The 17,604-nt window shown below is 39.3% G+C and overlaps 1 protein-coding gene across 1 annotated transcript in view; it reads right to left on the bottom strand.

The window, feature by feature from the left end:
* Positions 1-305: 305 nt before the first annotated feature.
* LOC133978730 (EGF-like repeat and discoidin I-like domain-containing protein 3) overlaps positions 306-17,604 on the bottom strand; it is an 88,031-nt gene continuing 70,732 nt past the window's right edge. The window contains exons 9-10 of the mRNA XM_062417033.1: positions 9,246-9,401; positions 306-455 (exon numbers count right to left, since the gene is read on the bottom strand). Of these exons, the coding sequence (XP_062273017.1) occupies positions 306-455; positions 9,246-9,401 (306 nt within the window). The remainder of the gene's footprint in view (positions 456-9,245; positions 9,402-17,604) is intronic.

Below are 17,604 nucleotides of genomic sequence, written 5' to 3'. Positions count from 1 at the left end.
TTACAGAAGTTCATTCCAAACAGGATGGTAAATCTCGAGGAGAATAAAAAGACACGTATCGCTTTTAAAGAGTAAATGAAAAGACAAAAGTGGAACAAGGGCAGGTTTTAAATCATTGTACAAAAGAACAAACAGCAACCCACCACAACCAAACACTTATTCTTGAAAAATCCATTGGAAATCAATTTCTTTTTACAGGTTGCACAGTTTATTTTTGAAATACTGGGAGAGATCCTCCAGTATGCCAAGGGACAGGGGGGAGGGGGCAGGGGGCAGAGCAGAGCAGAAAGATGGAGGAAAGGGTTTCATTCTTCCTCTGTGCATCCAAGTATTTCTGCACGCAAAGTGATCCTGCCATACCATGACCAGGGAAGGATCCGAATGAGCCGAGCGTAGATAGGTGGATCTATCACGTTCTTTCTGTGCGTGTCGTTGTCAAAGTTGCCTTGGAATACCTAAGAAAACAGCACCAAAGAGCATTATTATTCTTGCAACTTCATGATAAGGATTCTATACATAAAAAACGGGAACTGTAGTGAAGATTTTGTCTGCTTGATGGTGTTTTCTCTTCAAAAACAAACCACCAAATAAAAAAAAGATTTTTTTTCGCTGCAGGACTATTATGTGGCTTTTAAGACTTGAAGAATGACAATCAAATTCAAGACCTGCAGACACCACAGTGTGCTTTTGAATTCAACATTTTGCAGAAAAATATATTCGGCGAAAAATCAAACACGTCATTGTCTCACGGCTGTCTATTAAAAAGGTGGAGAACATTGTCTCACTTTTCCAGCCTATTACATCGGAGGCCTCATGCCTGAACAGGTACCGAATAAAGTGCAATCCAATCAAGACGTCAATTCAAACTATGCCAATACCAGCGCATTGTCTCAACGCAAACCTTTTCTTGTTATTTTTTTTTATATGACACACATGTGAGCACATCAACAGTTACCCCCATGTAAAATGGTGCATTGTTAGAATGGCACAGCTGGAAATCCCACCTTCACAATTAGTGACAGGCATTTTCAGATACATGTCCTAATGCTTGTTGCTCCTGTTTTCTTTCAGTTGTGTTGTACATTTTCTTGGTTTTTCACCTTGACAATAAAGAAAAGGCTTTGGTTGCTGCCAGAAATGTTGATGTCAAACCTTTCTAGTATTGGCTTGTCATGTAGCCACTAGGACATCCTGTTGAAAACCCAATTTATTTGACTTCAAGCTAAACATTACTCTGGTCAATAGACACATGTCATTGTATGCTCTCCTTTTGTATGAATTCAACTGTAGCTACAAGATATTTAAAGTCTTTAAACAGTGTTGCAAGAGTTAACTGATTACTACATACAAACAAACATAAGTGCCATACTGGGATGCAAGCTCTTACTGCAAGATCTGCGTTTGTGTGTGGTTAATAGACAGTAAAATTAAGTATATTAGGAAGAAATGTATCTACAGGGACTGCTCCATTGAAGGATATGATCATTTCAATTAAACAGACATGATTGTGCCTGTGTAATTTGGATGTAATGGGATTCACTGTTGTGCGGAATGGAAAATCAGCGTGCCACATCCAAACAGGTGCATGAGACGAGGCCTGACCTTTTCTATAGTAAAGCTTCAACTAATTCTTTTTCAAATATTCATAGGCGTTTATGCAATCAAAACATGATCTTGCAGATTTCATTGTGACACGTGCACTTGCACCCAAAACACATAAAGGTTAAGTTGAGGATTTGTGTGTGTGTGTGTGTGTGTATATGTATATATCCTAAAATAGAAAAGGAGAAGAGCTTTTAAGATTAGACTATTCATGTTTAGTGACAGAGAGACAAATTCACTTTTTTGCCATATTTTGAGTATACAGTGGCTGGTGTTTGATGCCAAGATAGGGTATACATCCTGCCAACTGGAAAAAATTAATCACATAAACAAAGAAAATGCTGATTAGAAAACAAGATGATCGGATTGACAATAGGAATTGGTCTGAATTGTATTTTGTGTGTCAACATAATTGGTTATACAAATGGGATTACATAACATTTACAGGCATACTGATTTCCAAATGACCCAGGCAATGAAATTAAGTATTTTTCAAACCTGTCCAGAGACAGCTAGAATATCCTATAAAGACTTTGTTTACCATACTGCTGAATCCAACTTTAAAATGGAAACAGGCATAAGTCAGTTTGCACAAATAATATTGTTGTATTCGAAGAGTAACTTAACACCCTCTGAAAGTCTCATTTTTGCTGCCCTCTAGTGGATTAACTTCTCACTTTGCTACATTGAATATGATGTACTCCAGGAAGGTGTGAGATGACTGTTTGGTTACAGGTGCAACAGCCCACACGTCTGACCACCTTCAAAATGACTGAGTTCAGACCCCTTTGAGTTCAGCTGCACTCTTTCATCGCTTTCCTTATTTCACATGTCTAATATAAACGAGTGCAGGCCACCTTTTCATCCTACATTCTTTTTCATCATTTTCCTCCTGCAGTGAACCCCATTCTCTCCCCTGTCTTTCTCATCTCTAGTGTAGCTATTGGAGCTTAGGCTGAAGTCAGACAGGGTCTGCACGTGCAGACAAGCAAACAGCACAACATCACATGGCTCTCTGCCCTCTGTCATCTCAACCCTTTTCTCCTATTTCTCTATATGTCATGTTTTCTTCCTATAAAATTATAACCACAATTAAAGTTATTAAGAAACTAATGAGTGTTTAATGTTGCTCAGTACTTGAAAATCACTTCCCTGTATAATGTGAAGAGATCATTTTAGCATGAATGTGTAATAAATAGACCATAGCCTACTGAGTTTCAGTTGAATCTGAAGGTGATAATGTCAGTTATTGCTCTCTGTATTGTGAATTGTTAAATCAACAACTTGACTTAATATTTGTACAACTTCAGTTTAGAGTTTATGGTATCAGCCAGTCTCACTTTTCTCCTGCTGTGTTGTGTGTTGTTTCCTTTACTCACTATTAAAAAACATTAATCTTTACCCATTTCTAAATTACGATTTCTAAATTTAGAAACATCTGCAGAAGGTATTACACCAGTATGGCCTTGAGTATCACAGTGGTGAAGTGGTGGTGACAGCCAATAAAGCAGCGAGTCTGCTCTCCCAATTTTGCAACAATTTTGTGCATACCACTCACATTCATTGGCATCATAAGAAACCTTGAGTAAAGGAAGTCAGTCAACATAGAACCTAAAATTCTACCAGTTTCTAAAACCACTGGGTACTGACCTCCTCTTTCTACCTTTTTATTGTATTTTAGAGATGCAGCGTTTGACTTTGGGAAGCGAGAGATGTGTCACTTCCAGGAGAGTTGCCACAACTGAATTGTGACAAGAAGGGTGCATGATAGCACACTATAAAAGACAGGCCAGGAGGGCCATAAAAGCAGCAGCTGATTGAAATATGACAAGAATCTCTCCTCCACTGTCTGGGGACCTGCAGAGTGTCAGAGGCAATGTCAGTAAAATAAAGTGTCTGGAACAGGACATGTGAGGAATCACAATAAAAGGACAAACAATGTCAGAAAGAAAAAATAGAAAAGGGATGAGCAATGTGATGAAAATATCCTCAAAAACAGCATATTGGCAAACAACTTTGTATGTATATTGAAAGGTGTTCCTAATATTTTGCCCTCCTCTTGTATGTTGATGGAATGGACAAAATATTAAGAACACCATTCAATATAATGCATCCTAATACACCACCATCACTCAATAATGAACATAAAGCAGAATTTTCACCTTCTTGTTAAAAAATGTAGTATAAACTTCATAAATGTAGAATTTATAGCAGAGCTGCTGTATTGGATTAAATTAGATTGCACAGGTTAGGCCAGTGAGTCTATTTTATATAGTTAATTTATTCTCTGAACTATATTTTATAGTAATTACAAGTTATATAGTATTATACAGTTAAGTAGTGATATTCAGCTTCAGTAGCATCACGTTTTTGTTGAATCTGCCTCACTCTCTCTCTTCAGGACTGCTGAATGAGAAAGCCTGAAACGTGTTGCTATAGTAACGTCACAGTTACCTGTCTGAGGATTAACGTTGTTAATGATGACATCACATGGCGCTGTTTTCATTAGTTTTTCTGAGCAGGTTCTGCCTCAGATGATGTAGATTTATGTTTTAACCACCGGTCTGTGTTTGTTTCCTTAAACTTAATATCACTGTTAGCGTGTCTGTGTTATGCTAGCGGGAGGTACAGCGAGAGCTACAGGTGTGTTCAGGGTCGAAGTCAGACAGTCGGACATAGCGGTTCCGGCCAGTCGTCCTGCAGTAAACACCGCTGCAGACGTTGGTTGAACATTAATATACATCGCTGTAAATGTGTGCGGGAATATAAGTGTTGGATTTGCGGGAATCAATTAAATTGTGCGCAATACCTGCAATCCCGCGCTGAAATTCAGGCCCTGATCATATATATATATTTATTTTTGTTTTTTATTTTTTATTTTTTTAAGACGGTAGTTAAGGCGGCAGGCGTGTGTTGCTAAGGCAGCCGCCTTAACTGTAAAGTGCTGTGGGAAACCCTGGACTGTGGTGACTGACTTTTCTTCTCATTCTACCAGCAAGTTAAAGTTTTGCTGTGTGGTATACCTCGACATAATCTATTTTGATCACCTGTTCATCAATAGTTTATGCCCAAATACCTGCAAAACTCAGGACACTCCCATTATCCTCAGCTGTACTTTATTTTAATACTAATTCAAAGTAATTTGCACTACAGACTCTACATCTTGTTATAATGTGACTTTCCAATGATATTTTTAACTCAAATTCTAGTTTACTTTCAAAGTTACCATGAATTAAGAACATCTAAACTCTTGCTGTGGATCCAATATGGACTATTTTATTTCTGTTTTTTTACTACATGTGCTAAAATGATGTAGTTCCTGGGAATCAGTTTCATTTTTATTATTACTGCATTACATGCATTATTACTGTAGTGTGGACAAGGGATTCACATGCATGCTAGTTGAAAAGTAACCATGACACAATGGCTGCTGTAAATGGTGATCTTACTGCACTGGAACTGAATGGGTGTAACTATGTTTTATTGAGCAAATAAAATAAGGAATAGATTTTGTGGGATGTGGGAAGATTCAGATACAACATTTAGAAAATAAAACCCAGGTACAGCAGTGTATAAATGAGGCGGCTGCTGCAGCTGGAGCTCAACCTGTGGCCAGCCGGAATGATAGCAGTAGCATTAGGAGAATAATGGTAAAGCCAGTGCAGGAGGTTGTATTTGTGTTAATGGACAACCACTGGCCACTGAAAAACTATCAAAATGTAATTGTGTTTCAGTGTAAACTGTTAGTCTATATTGAATTCTGTTGACAAAATCTGGCAGTACTGTTGATAGTGAAGAAAAGAGAGAGAAAAAAACATTTAGCCTAGCGGACTTGTAGCCAGTCTGAGTGGCAGCAGCACTGGGAAAATAAATTCTCTGGTCACTTACAAACACGCATCCTCTGTGTTTTTATTTCCCTTAAGATTTTGGTTTCTAGTCAAGAATGTGGGAAGTAGCGAGTGGTACGTCTCAGTCAATCACCCCCAAGTATAATTATATTATCCAACAGTTGGGGCACAAGGATATATTTCTCTGTTCGTCTCCAGACTGACCCAGCAGTCACAACTCTGCTCCCAACTATTGATTGTGCAAGCTAGTAGAGTGACGGGTACACATTACTAGAAGAGGCCTTGTGTTCCCCTGGAGATACAACACTGCCCAAACTCCATTATTTAAACCCACTGCACAGGTTAAGAGAGCAGGTCACTCAGATCTCTTTGCTCCTTGCCCTCATGTTGCCTGAGCCCGCCATGGTAAAATCTCAGCTGCGTCTTCAGTGAAAGGTCAAGAGAGGCCTGCCGGCTGAGAAGTGGCACTTACATTCTATCAAAAAGAAATGTACAACTAGCCTTTTTTTCTAAGTGGCTGGCGATATATTATCTAGATAATCCTTTGAAAACAATATTATCCCAAACTGTCGAAAAATAAAATATGCCTTTGTTAGTGGCTAATCTACAGATGGTTGTATTCACAGCTATCTAATGTTCTGTTACTCTCTGACCTGGAGGGGATTGAATGTTCAAATGGCTAATTAACCCTGTGTCACCTGAGTGAAACACTATTACACATAAATCAATTACTTTTGTGCTTGATTGCCCCCATCAACTGACTGTGTAAATATTGACACCCAGGAAAGTGCAGCGGCGCAGGACTAGGCGAAGTAGTGACCCAGGTGTGGAAATAGTGTGCAAGTGGGAATGCAGCGGAGCCAGTATCTTTAATTATGGAATGTATCTTGGCTGAATTATGTTTATACAATGGGCTTTATTGTTACTTGTCTCATTTACAAGTGTGGTACACAGGTATGTGGGATTTGTGTTAAGAAAAGGCAAACAAGGCACGCTTTGGGTTTCGCAAAGGGATATGGTGGTGTGTGCCACTGTGCCCCCCCTTTGACGACATATGTATTCTGACAGAGCCTCCTCTCTCAATCTAGATCTTAACTGCCTGCAGCCTCTGCCACACAGGAGCTGGAGGGAAGAGCTGAGAAGAATACTTACAAGCCTCTACCACTGTGCCCGAACCAAACACCCAAACACACACACACACACACACACACACAGTATATCCCTGCCAAGTGAAGCATTGTGGTGTGGCAGGAGGAACCTCGGGGGTCCAACAGCCAAATGTGTCCTCTAGCATTAATGACTGCTTCAGCTGACTGAAGGGGGAAAACACCTTGAAGTATCATACATCTGAACAGCCCCTTGGCTCCGTCTAGGGACAAACTGATTGACATTCTCAGAAGCCTCGCTAAACACGCCTGCCCTCTAATACAGAGCGCGCACACACACACACACACACACGGATTGACTGCCTATCCATGGTTTTGCTCTGAATTAACAACACAGGGAAAGCTATTGACAGTGATAAAAAAAAAAAAAAAAAAAAGCTTGCATCTAGTTTAAAGAGATTTTAAAATCCATGGGTAGCTGGACAAAATTGCAGTGCTCCATTGAGTTGCTTCTGAAAATTAGATTTTAAAATAAAACATAATAATAATAATAATAATAATAGTAGGTTGCTGAGATATCATTGGAACCATTTGCTATCTCTCTGGAAGTCATCCAGTGCTCAGCATTGAAATTGCTTGAGTGAAAATCATGCTGAGAGTGCAGTGGCCCGTGTCCACAGATCATCGTTGGTGTAAATTCCTCAAGCAAGGAATTTGAACTGGAGATATGGTAAAATATTCCCAGGCATTGGCTAAGGATAAGGATAGGGGCACACATTGATATCTGGCTATTGAAGGGTGTTATTTGCCTTAACAAGGTGCTGTCATATTTCAGCTTTAGAGCTATCACATTGAGCCAAATGCAATAAAAGGCCTTCTTTATGAAAATTGTATTCTGAAATGGCAGTGGAAGTTACCACAAACCCCTCTACAAACTGGAGTCTGTTTTATGAGAAAGCCAGACATAACTGACACTTTTATGTACACTGACTGCTGGGCAGAGAGCGCAGTGTAACCATGAAATCGAGTACGTAGTCAAATTTAATACTAAACATTTTTCATTTATTGAAAAAGTGGGTTATTAGTTTCACTTGTGAGGATGAATTTTGAATTAAAAGCCTAAATTAATTTGTGCCAAGATACAGCACAATCTAAATCAATCCAATTTAATCAATCAAATGTTCTCCTACAGTAAGTGATTTGAACTTTTACAATTTGCTACTTTCTTTCTGCTTTAATTTCTGAGTGGTTGGTTAGCCACACACACACACACACACACACACACACACACACACACACACACACACACACACACACACACACACACACACACACACACACACACACACACACACACACAAAAACGTCTTTTGTCAAGCATGAATACATTCTCTCTGCATCTTTATATCTTACACATACTCAGATTCCAATTATTTTACTTTTACTTTTCCACTTTTTACAAAAAATTATGCACAGCTATCTTTTATTGCGGGTGACCAATTTTCACACATTCAAACTGTCGAATTTGTTAATGATTATTCAAACCTAAAACTTTTTTTTATGGCACCTTAAAATTCCTCTACACTTCTTTTACAGTTGTAATCAAGTCATAAATTAACACCGCAACAGATTATACAGTAAATACTATATTGTTTCACTGCACCATACTGTAACGCAGACTGATTTCAACCACTGACCGCTATTTGCTTATGTTATAATTTGCATGTATTGAATCTTCTTTATTGTCATTGCATTGAGGTGAATACAACGAAAATTTAAAACAGCTCCATCTTCGGTCATCACTCACACACACATCTCATACTTAAATAAAAGGAATAGATAAAATATATACACATAGATACATACACCCATACCCATGCACACATACATACATAATTCTGCTAGATCTTGGCTTCTTGAGTTTTCCAAAGTTATAGGAATCACCAATATCCAAATAAGCAGACGAAGTGTTGCTTATCTTTCAATAACACTGCAAGAGAGAAAAGTAAACACTACCTCACTTGCCACCAGTATCTGAAAGACAAGGGGCTTCGGCTTCATCTGCAGCCCTGCGCCTGCAGCTCTACTGATATCAGCAGAGAGGCTGCTGCAGCCCTGGACTGTCTCTGTTGTCGTGGGCGATTGGAATGGACATGTGTAGTCCGTTGAAAGGCCGTAAACAAGATTTTCAGCATAGAACTGGCCAAGCCTGGTTGACAGCACAGTCTTATCTGATCCCGAAGCAGAGAGAGGCAATAGGAAAGACCGGGCAAGCTCTGTTTGAGCCACAGATAAGCAGATGCTGAAGGCAAGTGGAAAGGCAAAACAGAGAGGGTCCAGAATGAACAGCTTCACTGTCCTTTTGACATTTGCTTTCTATTTTTCTGTCTGTTTTTGTCCGACTGTTCTGTTTTTCTTGTGCATTTCTCCGTTAATGTTGCTTCTCTCTACCCAGAATGCTTTCCATCACGGTGTGATATATAATTCAAAACATTGGTACTCACCGTATCCACAAGCATGCATTTATGATTCAACTGGACTTTTCAATGTAATAGCTTTGTGAACATGACAATAGAGATCGTTTTTTCTAGATGTGCTTTCTTGTTAGTTTGAAATTTGGCAGATAACAGCTTGAACCTGTTCCACATGTGTTTGTTCAGAGATGTTAAGGGGTGTGAGAGCTGCTTACCTTGTCCTTCCCTTGTTTCTCATCTTGATATATATTCCACCGCTCTCCGTCATTACTGTATGCCAGTTTGTACGAGCCAACAAACTGCACATGGCCAAAGTCTTTAGCTCCCTGAGTGATGATACCTGTGACCTTGGTTGGCACAAGCAAGTCGACCTGAGAGAGGAACAGGCCACAAGAGAGAAAGGAAGACAAAGAGAGAAAAAATTTAATTGCTCTAGAAACTTAGCTATATAAGAGATGCACAATTTCACAATCTTGTAAGCATTTTTTTACTCCTTTTGATGTCAGATTAGAGAGTTAATTGTACAAAGACACGAGGCGCAAGAAGTCAGTTTCAATTATTCACAGAATATTGAACAACAAGGCTAAGTCCACAATCTCTTCTCAGCAAAACAGAAATGCAGCAGCAGCTTCTGAGGCCCAGGCTGCTCCATTTGGGTTAATTTTTAATAGGTTTGTCATTTGTCATTTGTTGAAAATAATTTACAGCGCAAGGGTGCGAGGCAGTAAACACATCAACGGTTACCTTTATTGACATTTTAGGATTCAATTTTGGTTCATTGTTTATAAAAAAGTACACAGGGATTAGTTAAGCTGAATTCCCAAATGCATGACAATATTATGTTAAATAGGACCAACACATTTACCTGGAACACTGTGCTCTGAAGAAAACATAATCTGAAATTATGTCCACTCATATTTCCACTGTGTTGATTATGTCAAATGAACAACGTATGAATGTAAATAAAACTATTTCAGTAGAAGATAAGATTAAGTCTTTGCCTACTATGATGAGCAAACTTGTGCAGTAAAAAAAAAACCAAAAAACCTTACATACATATTTATATTATGTATTGGGAGATCAGGGGTACAATTATAAAATAAGTCACTCCTACTGATCTTTTATAAGAATAAAGCTGCAAGTTTTCTGTGGCACACTGAACAACAGCTTTATTGTTGTTTTGTGTCCAACAATACACCTTTTAATACTTCTATATATGACAAAATAAAGATGTGAAACTTCAATCATTTCCCATGTGAGTCACTTTCTCTAAAAGAGCATGTTGTTTAATACTAATATAAACAGATTTAAATGATTGATACACATTGCCTGGTGCATTTTCAATCCTTAAAATGCTAATAGCCTAAATGTCCATGTAAAACTGTCTCACTCACCACTAATCTATGTCTACATAGCACTGATATGCAGTCAGTATAGAATGAAAAACAGGGTGCGACTCTGCATTTTTCTGTCACATGGGAAGATAGTGGAGAAATTTAGAGGCATCGAGCGAGAGAGAGAGAAATGTTTGCATGCAGATTTATTTCCTGTGCTGAATATACACAACAATGATGCATCATACATCACACTAATTGGCCTGGTCATAGTCAGGTTTTTTGTCATATGTGTGAAATGTAATTCCTTCAGTTTGTACTTTAAAAAGAGTTTAAATAGAATAGGAATAATGACAAATATATGTGTTTGAGGGAGGAGGGGTATCTGGGACCTTCTTCCTGACTGCAGCAGGGAGAAAAGGCCGTTATCCAGGTGGTTGGGATCCTTAATGATTCTCCTAGCCTTATTCTAGCTGTGCCTAGTGTAAATATACTGTGTCACACTGATCTGACAAATAAAATAGGGCCCTGCGTTGATTACACAAACAAGCAAACAAAAGATAGAAGATATAATACATGAGGTATGGCTCAGTTTCATTCCACCTCCCGGTCTCAACACACTGCCAAACACCACAGTGCATCTCAGCACATCACGCCACACTTTTATTACCTGCAATATGTTACAAACCCTGAAACAATCTTTTTTTTCTGGTCCGTGGTGTGAATGAGATCACTCATACAGTTTTCATCTCTCATAAGTTTTCAACACTGCTCCAGAGCTCCTCTTTCCTCGCAACTACTTTAAGGTTGAGGACTGCTCCCTGGGTATTAGAGGGGCCTTCTTACATGCAGACAAGCTGGCATAGACCTGGGTCCTGACACACATGTAGACAAAGCCATGCCTTAGGAATACAAAGCTAACTTATCTGTTTGTTAAATGTTCAGCTAATGAAAGAAGGGCAAAAAGCATTGAAGTTTGTGTGCTGCAAAGCGGCAGACAAAATATAACTCTTAACAATGCTGTGGTTACAGGTATGCAATTATGCAGATGCTGCACAGTATGTATTCATGCTTCATTTGTTGTGAATACACTATAGTATTCATGAAGTTTGTTATTGAAATAAAAGCAGGCTCTGCTTCCCTTTTTTGTGTAAAGTGTTCATTTCTGTTTTTGAAAGCGGCTGTACAGTGGCAGCAGTGTGGAATATTTCCCTGTGATGTATATGAATGCCTTTAAACAACAGTGCTTTTGTACTGACAATAATGTCACAACATCCCGCTGGATAAAGGGGGCAGAAAGAAACAGTGGCAGGGGCTGCTTGGTTGATTTAGAGGGGCACAACACCTCGCATTGTGAGGCATTGATTATGCTCCAGCTGCAGAACATTGAGGTAATCTTCTTCTACCCAAACAGTAAAGTCCGCCACCAAAACAAAGTCACACTTGAAAGGAGAGCCTGTAATTGCTGTCACAGGTAGCGGTCAAAAAATACGACTGCCCCTAGCGACGGCGGCACTCAACACTTTGATGGCCCAAACTAAATCAGGGAGTGAGATAAGCTTGTTAAAGCAAGCCTGCTCCTCCAGCCCCCACCCTCTGCTCCTTCCTCCATCACACTCTCAACCCCATTTCCTCCTCCATGAGCTGTTAACCCAGACTGACTCGGAGCGTGTGAAGTCTTTGTAGCGATTCCTGAATGCTTGTGGCGAGAATCAATTTCAGGATTTTGCTTGCTGTGACTGAGATTAAAAAATAAGATTCATGTACCTTTACTCTAATCTCTCAGTTTTCTCAAAAATAAAGCTGCACATTCAAAAGGAGGGCAGGGTCAACTTAGTTATTTGTACTTCTATTGGATGGCATCTCGTGCAGGAGTAACATTTGTGCACTTCTGCCAGACAAACTCTCATCTCCCGGACTCATTAAGGCGAGTGTTGTGGTTTAAATCATATGCCCCTGTTTGAAGTGGCTTTTCCAATGCAGGATAAAGAGATTAATGCAGTGAGAGGAGGGGATATAAGGAGCTGAATGAGGCCCAGTTTACTATTTTATGAATACATCTCATGCATACATAGCATCCCGCTGACATTCTCCCTCCAGCTGTGCTAATTTAACTGTATGTGCTGAAGACTTGTTAAATCTTCACAGCCTGTAGGAAATGTGTGTGTGTGTGTGTGTGTGTACGTACATGTATGATGCATACTTGTTTATTCTCTTAGGTCACAGTGCAGAACTTTGAATTGCGTGCACAAAACTTACAGAGACATGAGGACAGTGCTATGGCCCATCAACCCCACAACAGGGCAGCTATTGTTAAAGCTTAAAACAGTGGCGAGAGCTTGAAAAATACCCTGTTCTACTGCATTTCTCTCCACATGAAGTCTTAAAAAACCTATATAGTAGATCTATTTCTTTCATAATGTGCTGAAATGCACTAGAAAGCTGTAAAAAGCTTTACAATGTAAACATCATGTAATAATACCATAAACACACTGTCATCGTAATGGTAAATGTGACATTTTAAACGGCAAAAGCTCTGGAAAAGTCTTCTGGAAAGACCAGAACCATGCTACAACAGATAACTTGGTAATAAATGCTCATACTACAGTGACTACACAGACATCGCTGCACATATATTCAACTACAACAACTAAAATGGGACTAGGTCTATTACAGGATATTTATGTGACTCTGAAGTGACATGATTCAAAAATAGCCATGTACTGTACTGTCATTTTTTTCTTGTGTATTTTTGTGAGATGTATTTCTACAGTGGCATTACAGAATACATGCACTAGACCCTGTGAATGTTTGCATACTATCTCTCTTGTGATAGGGAAAACGTTTGAGCTGTTTCACAGGCCCTCTGTGAGAAATGACCTGACTGATTCTGGGTCCTGTTTGCATGAACCTTTACATGAGATGCCAGATTTGCCTGGCATTTGAACATCGTATTATATTACACATGCCAAGCATACTATTTTATATGCTGCAGCAACCCTTTTTTCCAGAAAAGGCCCATAACCCTGTACGAGAATGTACCCAGGAATAAAAGAAAAGTCGAATACTTTCAGAAACATTAAGTGTTTTTATTTTTTTGGTCTAACAGTCTGTTTGTATAGGTGCAGGAGCAGCGCACACACACACATACACACACACACACACATACGCACGCACACACATACGCACACACACACACACACACACACACACACACACACACACACACACACACACGCACACACAGACCCAATGATGTCTGACCTAAAGACATAATGATGTTAAGGAGACAGAAAAACCTAAAAACCGGCAACTTCTTCCACCACAGACTTTAGTTTTCTCTTCAGATACAGTCTTCACCAACTTGAATGAATTATACTCCCTTCTTCTTCTAGCTCACTATCTGTCAAGTCTTAAAGTTTAGGAGAAGCCACATTCCTTTGAGTCGCTCCCTCTCTTTCTTTTTTTAATGCACAATAAGAGGGAATTGAATTGGTCATAAAATGCTACTAAATGTATACATATATATGTATCTTGACTTGTCTAACCCATGTTAACTGACTGTGTTTTAGAACAATTTAACTAGTTTAATATTATGGAAATTTAAACTCTGCTTCAATATTTGTTAATTTAAGTCACACATATTCTTTCATGAGTGAACATGATTTAACCAGTGTTATGTGCATTATTTAGCTATGGTTCGATTGTTAGAATAATGCTTTCATAATAGATTTGATTACAAATTGGAAAATGCAGGTCTAATAATTTTATACTGTATTTTAATTGGTTAATCAATACAATTTCTAAGCATTTTCTCACTGTTTCATGATATGTTGATTGCATTGACGACAAGAAATGAGTGAATACAAGTGTGTATAGTCTTCAAAAATTCAATAGGAATAGAAGAATAGAATTATTACCTTTTTATTTGATGGTCATTTTCCCCCAGACACAAAGAAATTAATTAGTAACATAAATAAGGGATTCCCCAAAAAACTGCCAATGATCTTTTTTCTTTCACAACATTAACCCTAGGCTATTATAAGTGTATAACTCTTTCTCTGACTTGGCCTTGGCAGCAGTGATGGCCTGTGTTGCATTTCGGGTCTTGTTTTTTTTCATTTTTCCCTGAGAGATACAATCTCCAGAAAGAATTCTCAACCAAGAAGAAAAACTGCCTAAGCCACAAGCCAGGCCACATCAGTTTCATTTGAATAATCCATTATATTTGTAATCTTCTATTTTTATCGTGTTGTAAAACTTTTTAAAGACTTTTCCCTGGACTTTTCTGATTAGTTTAGAGCTCCATGCATCCAACTCTGCAGCCTGTCACTGCACCAAGACTTGAACACCTCCCTACTGAGTGTGTCCACTGCGTGGCCTTAGCTAGTATGAGACTGGATTCATCCTCCTGAGAAGCAGTGAACCAAAGCTGTTTCACTGAACCTAATGCAACAGTTCTCATCTTGCTGTCATTCTGGCGACCCGGGGATAACTGAGTCTGCTTCGTCTTGCTTCACATTTTCCAGGAAGTTCGCCTATCAGCCTTTCATCAGCACAGAAGCAGTAGGAGGAACCATCTACCATGCTTCTAGCTCAGAGTTGATACAAGAGCTATTTTATTGTCTTTAGTCTTGCTTACTCATACCTTTTTGTCCAAAGTGTAGCAATACTTGCTACACTTGGACCCCCCCCCCAAAAAAAAACAAAACAAAAACAAAAACAAAACAAAACAAAAAAAAAAGCCTTAAAATGACAAACACTAAGGATGAGGATGAAGGAAGACACAGGAATGGCTGACTGAGTACATCACTTCTCCCCTGAATGCAAAAAAGCCTGTTTGTGTCAGGTGAACTAGCTTCATAGAACCCTTAATGGAGTGTTGAAAGATTGTTATGTGAAATATAACTTTTTCTGTGTGAAAGTACATCCCATCTCAATATGCATGGAGAAATGAACAGCCATACAGTAAAAATGTGTTAAAGCATACTTAAAGCCCTGCTCATTGCAATCACATCAGCCCAAACAAATTAGACTGTAACTTGCATTCACTTATTTTGTTTGTTTGGTTTATTACTGTGGCAAATACAAATGAGTAATGTGGCCTGTACTTGTTCGTAAACTCATCCTGGTGGACAGAGAAGCCCTAATGACTAAACTGTCAAATCTGGGGAGCTGATTATAAATAGCTGCAGGTCAAAATTAAAAAAAAGTTTTCTAGACAGCTAAAAGCCTGCTCATGGCCAAATTTAAATATTTTGAGAAAGCGCATCTTTCTTCCTTCAGGCATATTGAAGCATGAGGCAGCATGGGTAAGCACCCAAGGAACTGCAACATGAAAACCGACAAATAACTCCAAGCTTCCCACGGATAAAGACTATTTTTCATTATATTAACAATCAAATGTAAAGTTTTTCAGACTAGACACCATCTGCTCCTCTGGCTGCATTGTCTGGGAAAGGACCAGCCTGTCCCGCTACCCTGACTCTTCAGCTCCAGGAGAGATGGATAAGGAGATACACTTCGAAATTAAATGAGTGGATTTAAAGGAGTTCCCTCCATTGGCCTGTCAGTCTTCTGCACCCAGGCAGATGCATTCTGTGCATTGGTTCCCCAGACTGGCAATGGGCTCCTCTCCGTTGTCTCCGCACCTAAGGCTGGACTGCTCTCAGGCCATCCATCTGGTGAGGAGTGTAACTCCTGGATGTTGCAGTACATAACAATCACTGTGCCAGAAGCTCTGCTGGTGCAGCTTCCTCGTGGAGTTGGGTAGAGCATCCAGCAGTGGCTCACCTGGATACTGCAGATCACAGGGGTGCCACTGTTGATCAGCAGTCTACTGCAAGTGCCACCCCTCCACAATGTCCCCATAAGCCTCTGATAACACTAATAATCTGAGACTTCATTATCAGAAACATGAGCGTTAGAAAGGCTCATACTCTTTGTTTCCCCAGTGCCAAAATGCTTGACTTTGCGGACAAAGTGCCAGTAATAATAATATCCCACCCTGAAATAAATAATAGTATCATTCATGTCTGCACAAATTACATTCCCAAGCAGCAGTCCGAACTGTTAAAGCATCATTTCGCCCACCTGTTAAACATCCTCAAATCATTTAAAGGTAAAATCTATATTTCCGGACCAATCCCCACATATGGTCGTGGAATTGGGTGTTTGAACAGGCTGATTAGCATGAACACCTGGCTGTCCTCTGCTTGTGATGCTCTCAGTGTGAATTTTATCGATAATTTTAACGTCTTCTGGGAACAAGGGGAACTTTTTGGCCCAGATGGTCTCTATCTGAACACAGCTGGAGTTTAGATACTATCTGCTAATTTAGCATATGGAATCCTACAGGCACAAACATTTTCAAGGTCCCTGTGATAATCACTTATAGATACCCTATATGGAATTTGCTGTCAAACAATCATGTCCCAAGAACCTCATCACTCTTAATATTCATCCTCAAAATCACCTGAAGCCAGCGCTTTCAGCTCTTTCCACTCTAAAGCCGACTACTTCTGGAGCTTCACTTCACTTCACTTGTCACTTCAGGTGCTAATTTAAATAATGCACAGGTTTTTAAGACTAGGAGTGGTTTCGTTTTTTTTTTTACATCCAAATATACATAAATCATAACAAACATGATCACTTAAAGGTAAGGTCAGTGATTCTAATCCAATACATGTTTGTCAAATTTAGTGAATATCTCCCCACGGTCCACTATCTATCTGTTCTGTGCGCTGAAAAAATATCCAATGTTTATACTGGCAAAGCACTGGCCCTAAGTGCTGTAAACACAGTGGTTCAGAGTGGGCCACACAACACTACTCCAGCCAGTCAGTAGCAGAGGGCATTCATATTCCTGTCTCAAGTACCTGTATAAAAGTGGTGGAGGGCTGGCAAACTGGAGAAAGAGAGTCTGTGGCCAACTCACATAGTAAGTGTTTTCTCATGGAACAGATACGCTTCCACTTTATTGAATGTATTAATCCACACAGAGACCCCAAGTGTTTTTCCCAGTCTGTTTCTGTCATGTTTAATGAAGTGTAATTTGAGCAGGCAGCTGTTTAAATCACACAAATATCTAACTGTATATGTGTTTTGAGCTTAATAACCATGTACATGAAGCAATGAATATCAATACTGCTGATTTATTCTTGTGGAGCTGACATACAAACTATTTTGGTTCAGTAAATTTCTGCCGTTATCAGCCTGGCGAAGGCAGTTTGGCTGGACG

The sequence above is a fragment of the Scomber scombrus genome, chromosome 4 (genome assembly GCF_963691925.1).
Source record: "Scomber scombrus chromosome 4, fScoSco1.1, whole genome shotgun sequence".
Taxonomy (NCBI): Eukaryota; Metazoa; Chordata; class Actinopteri; order Scombriformes; family Scombridae; genus Scomber; species Scomber scombrus.
This window is presented reverse-complemented; position numbering and strand designations above follow the sequence as displayed.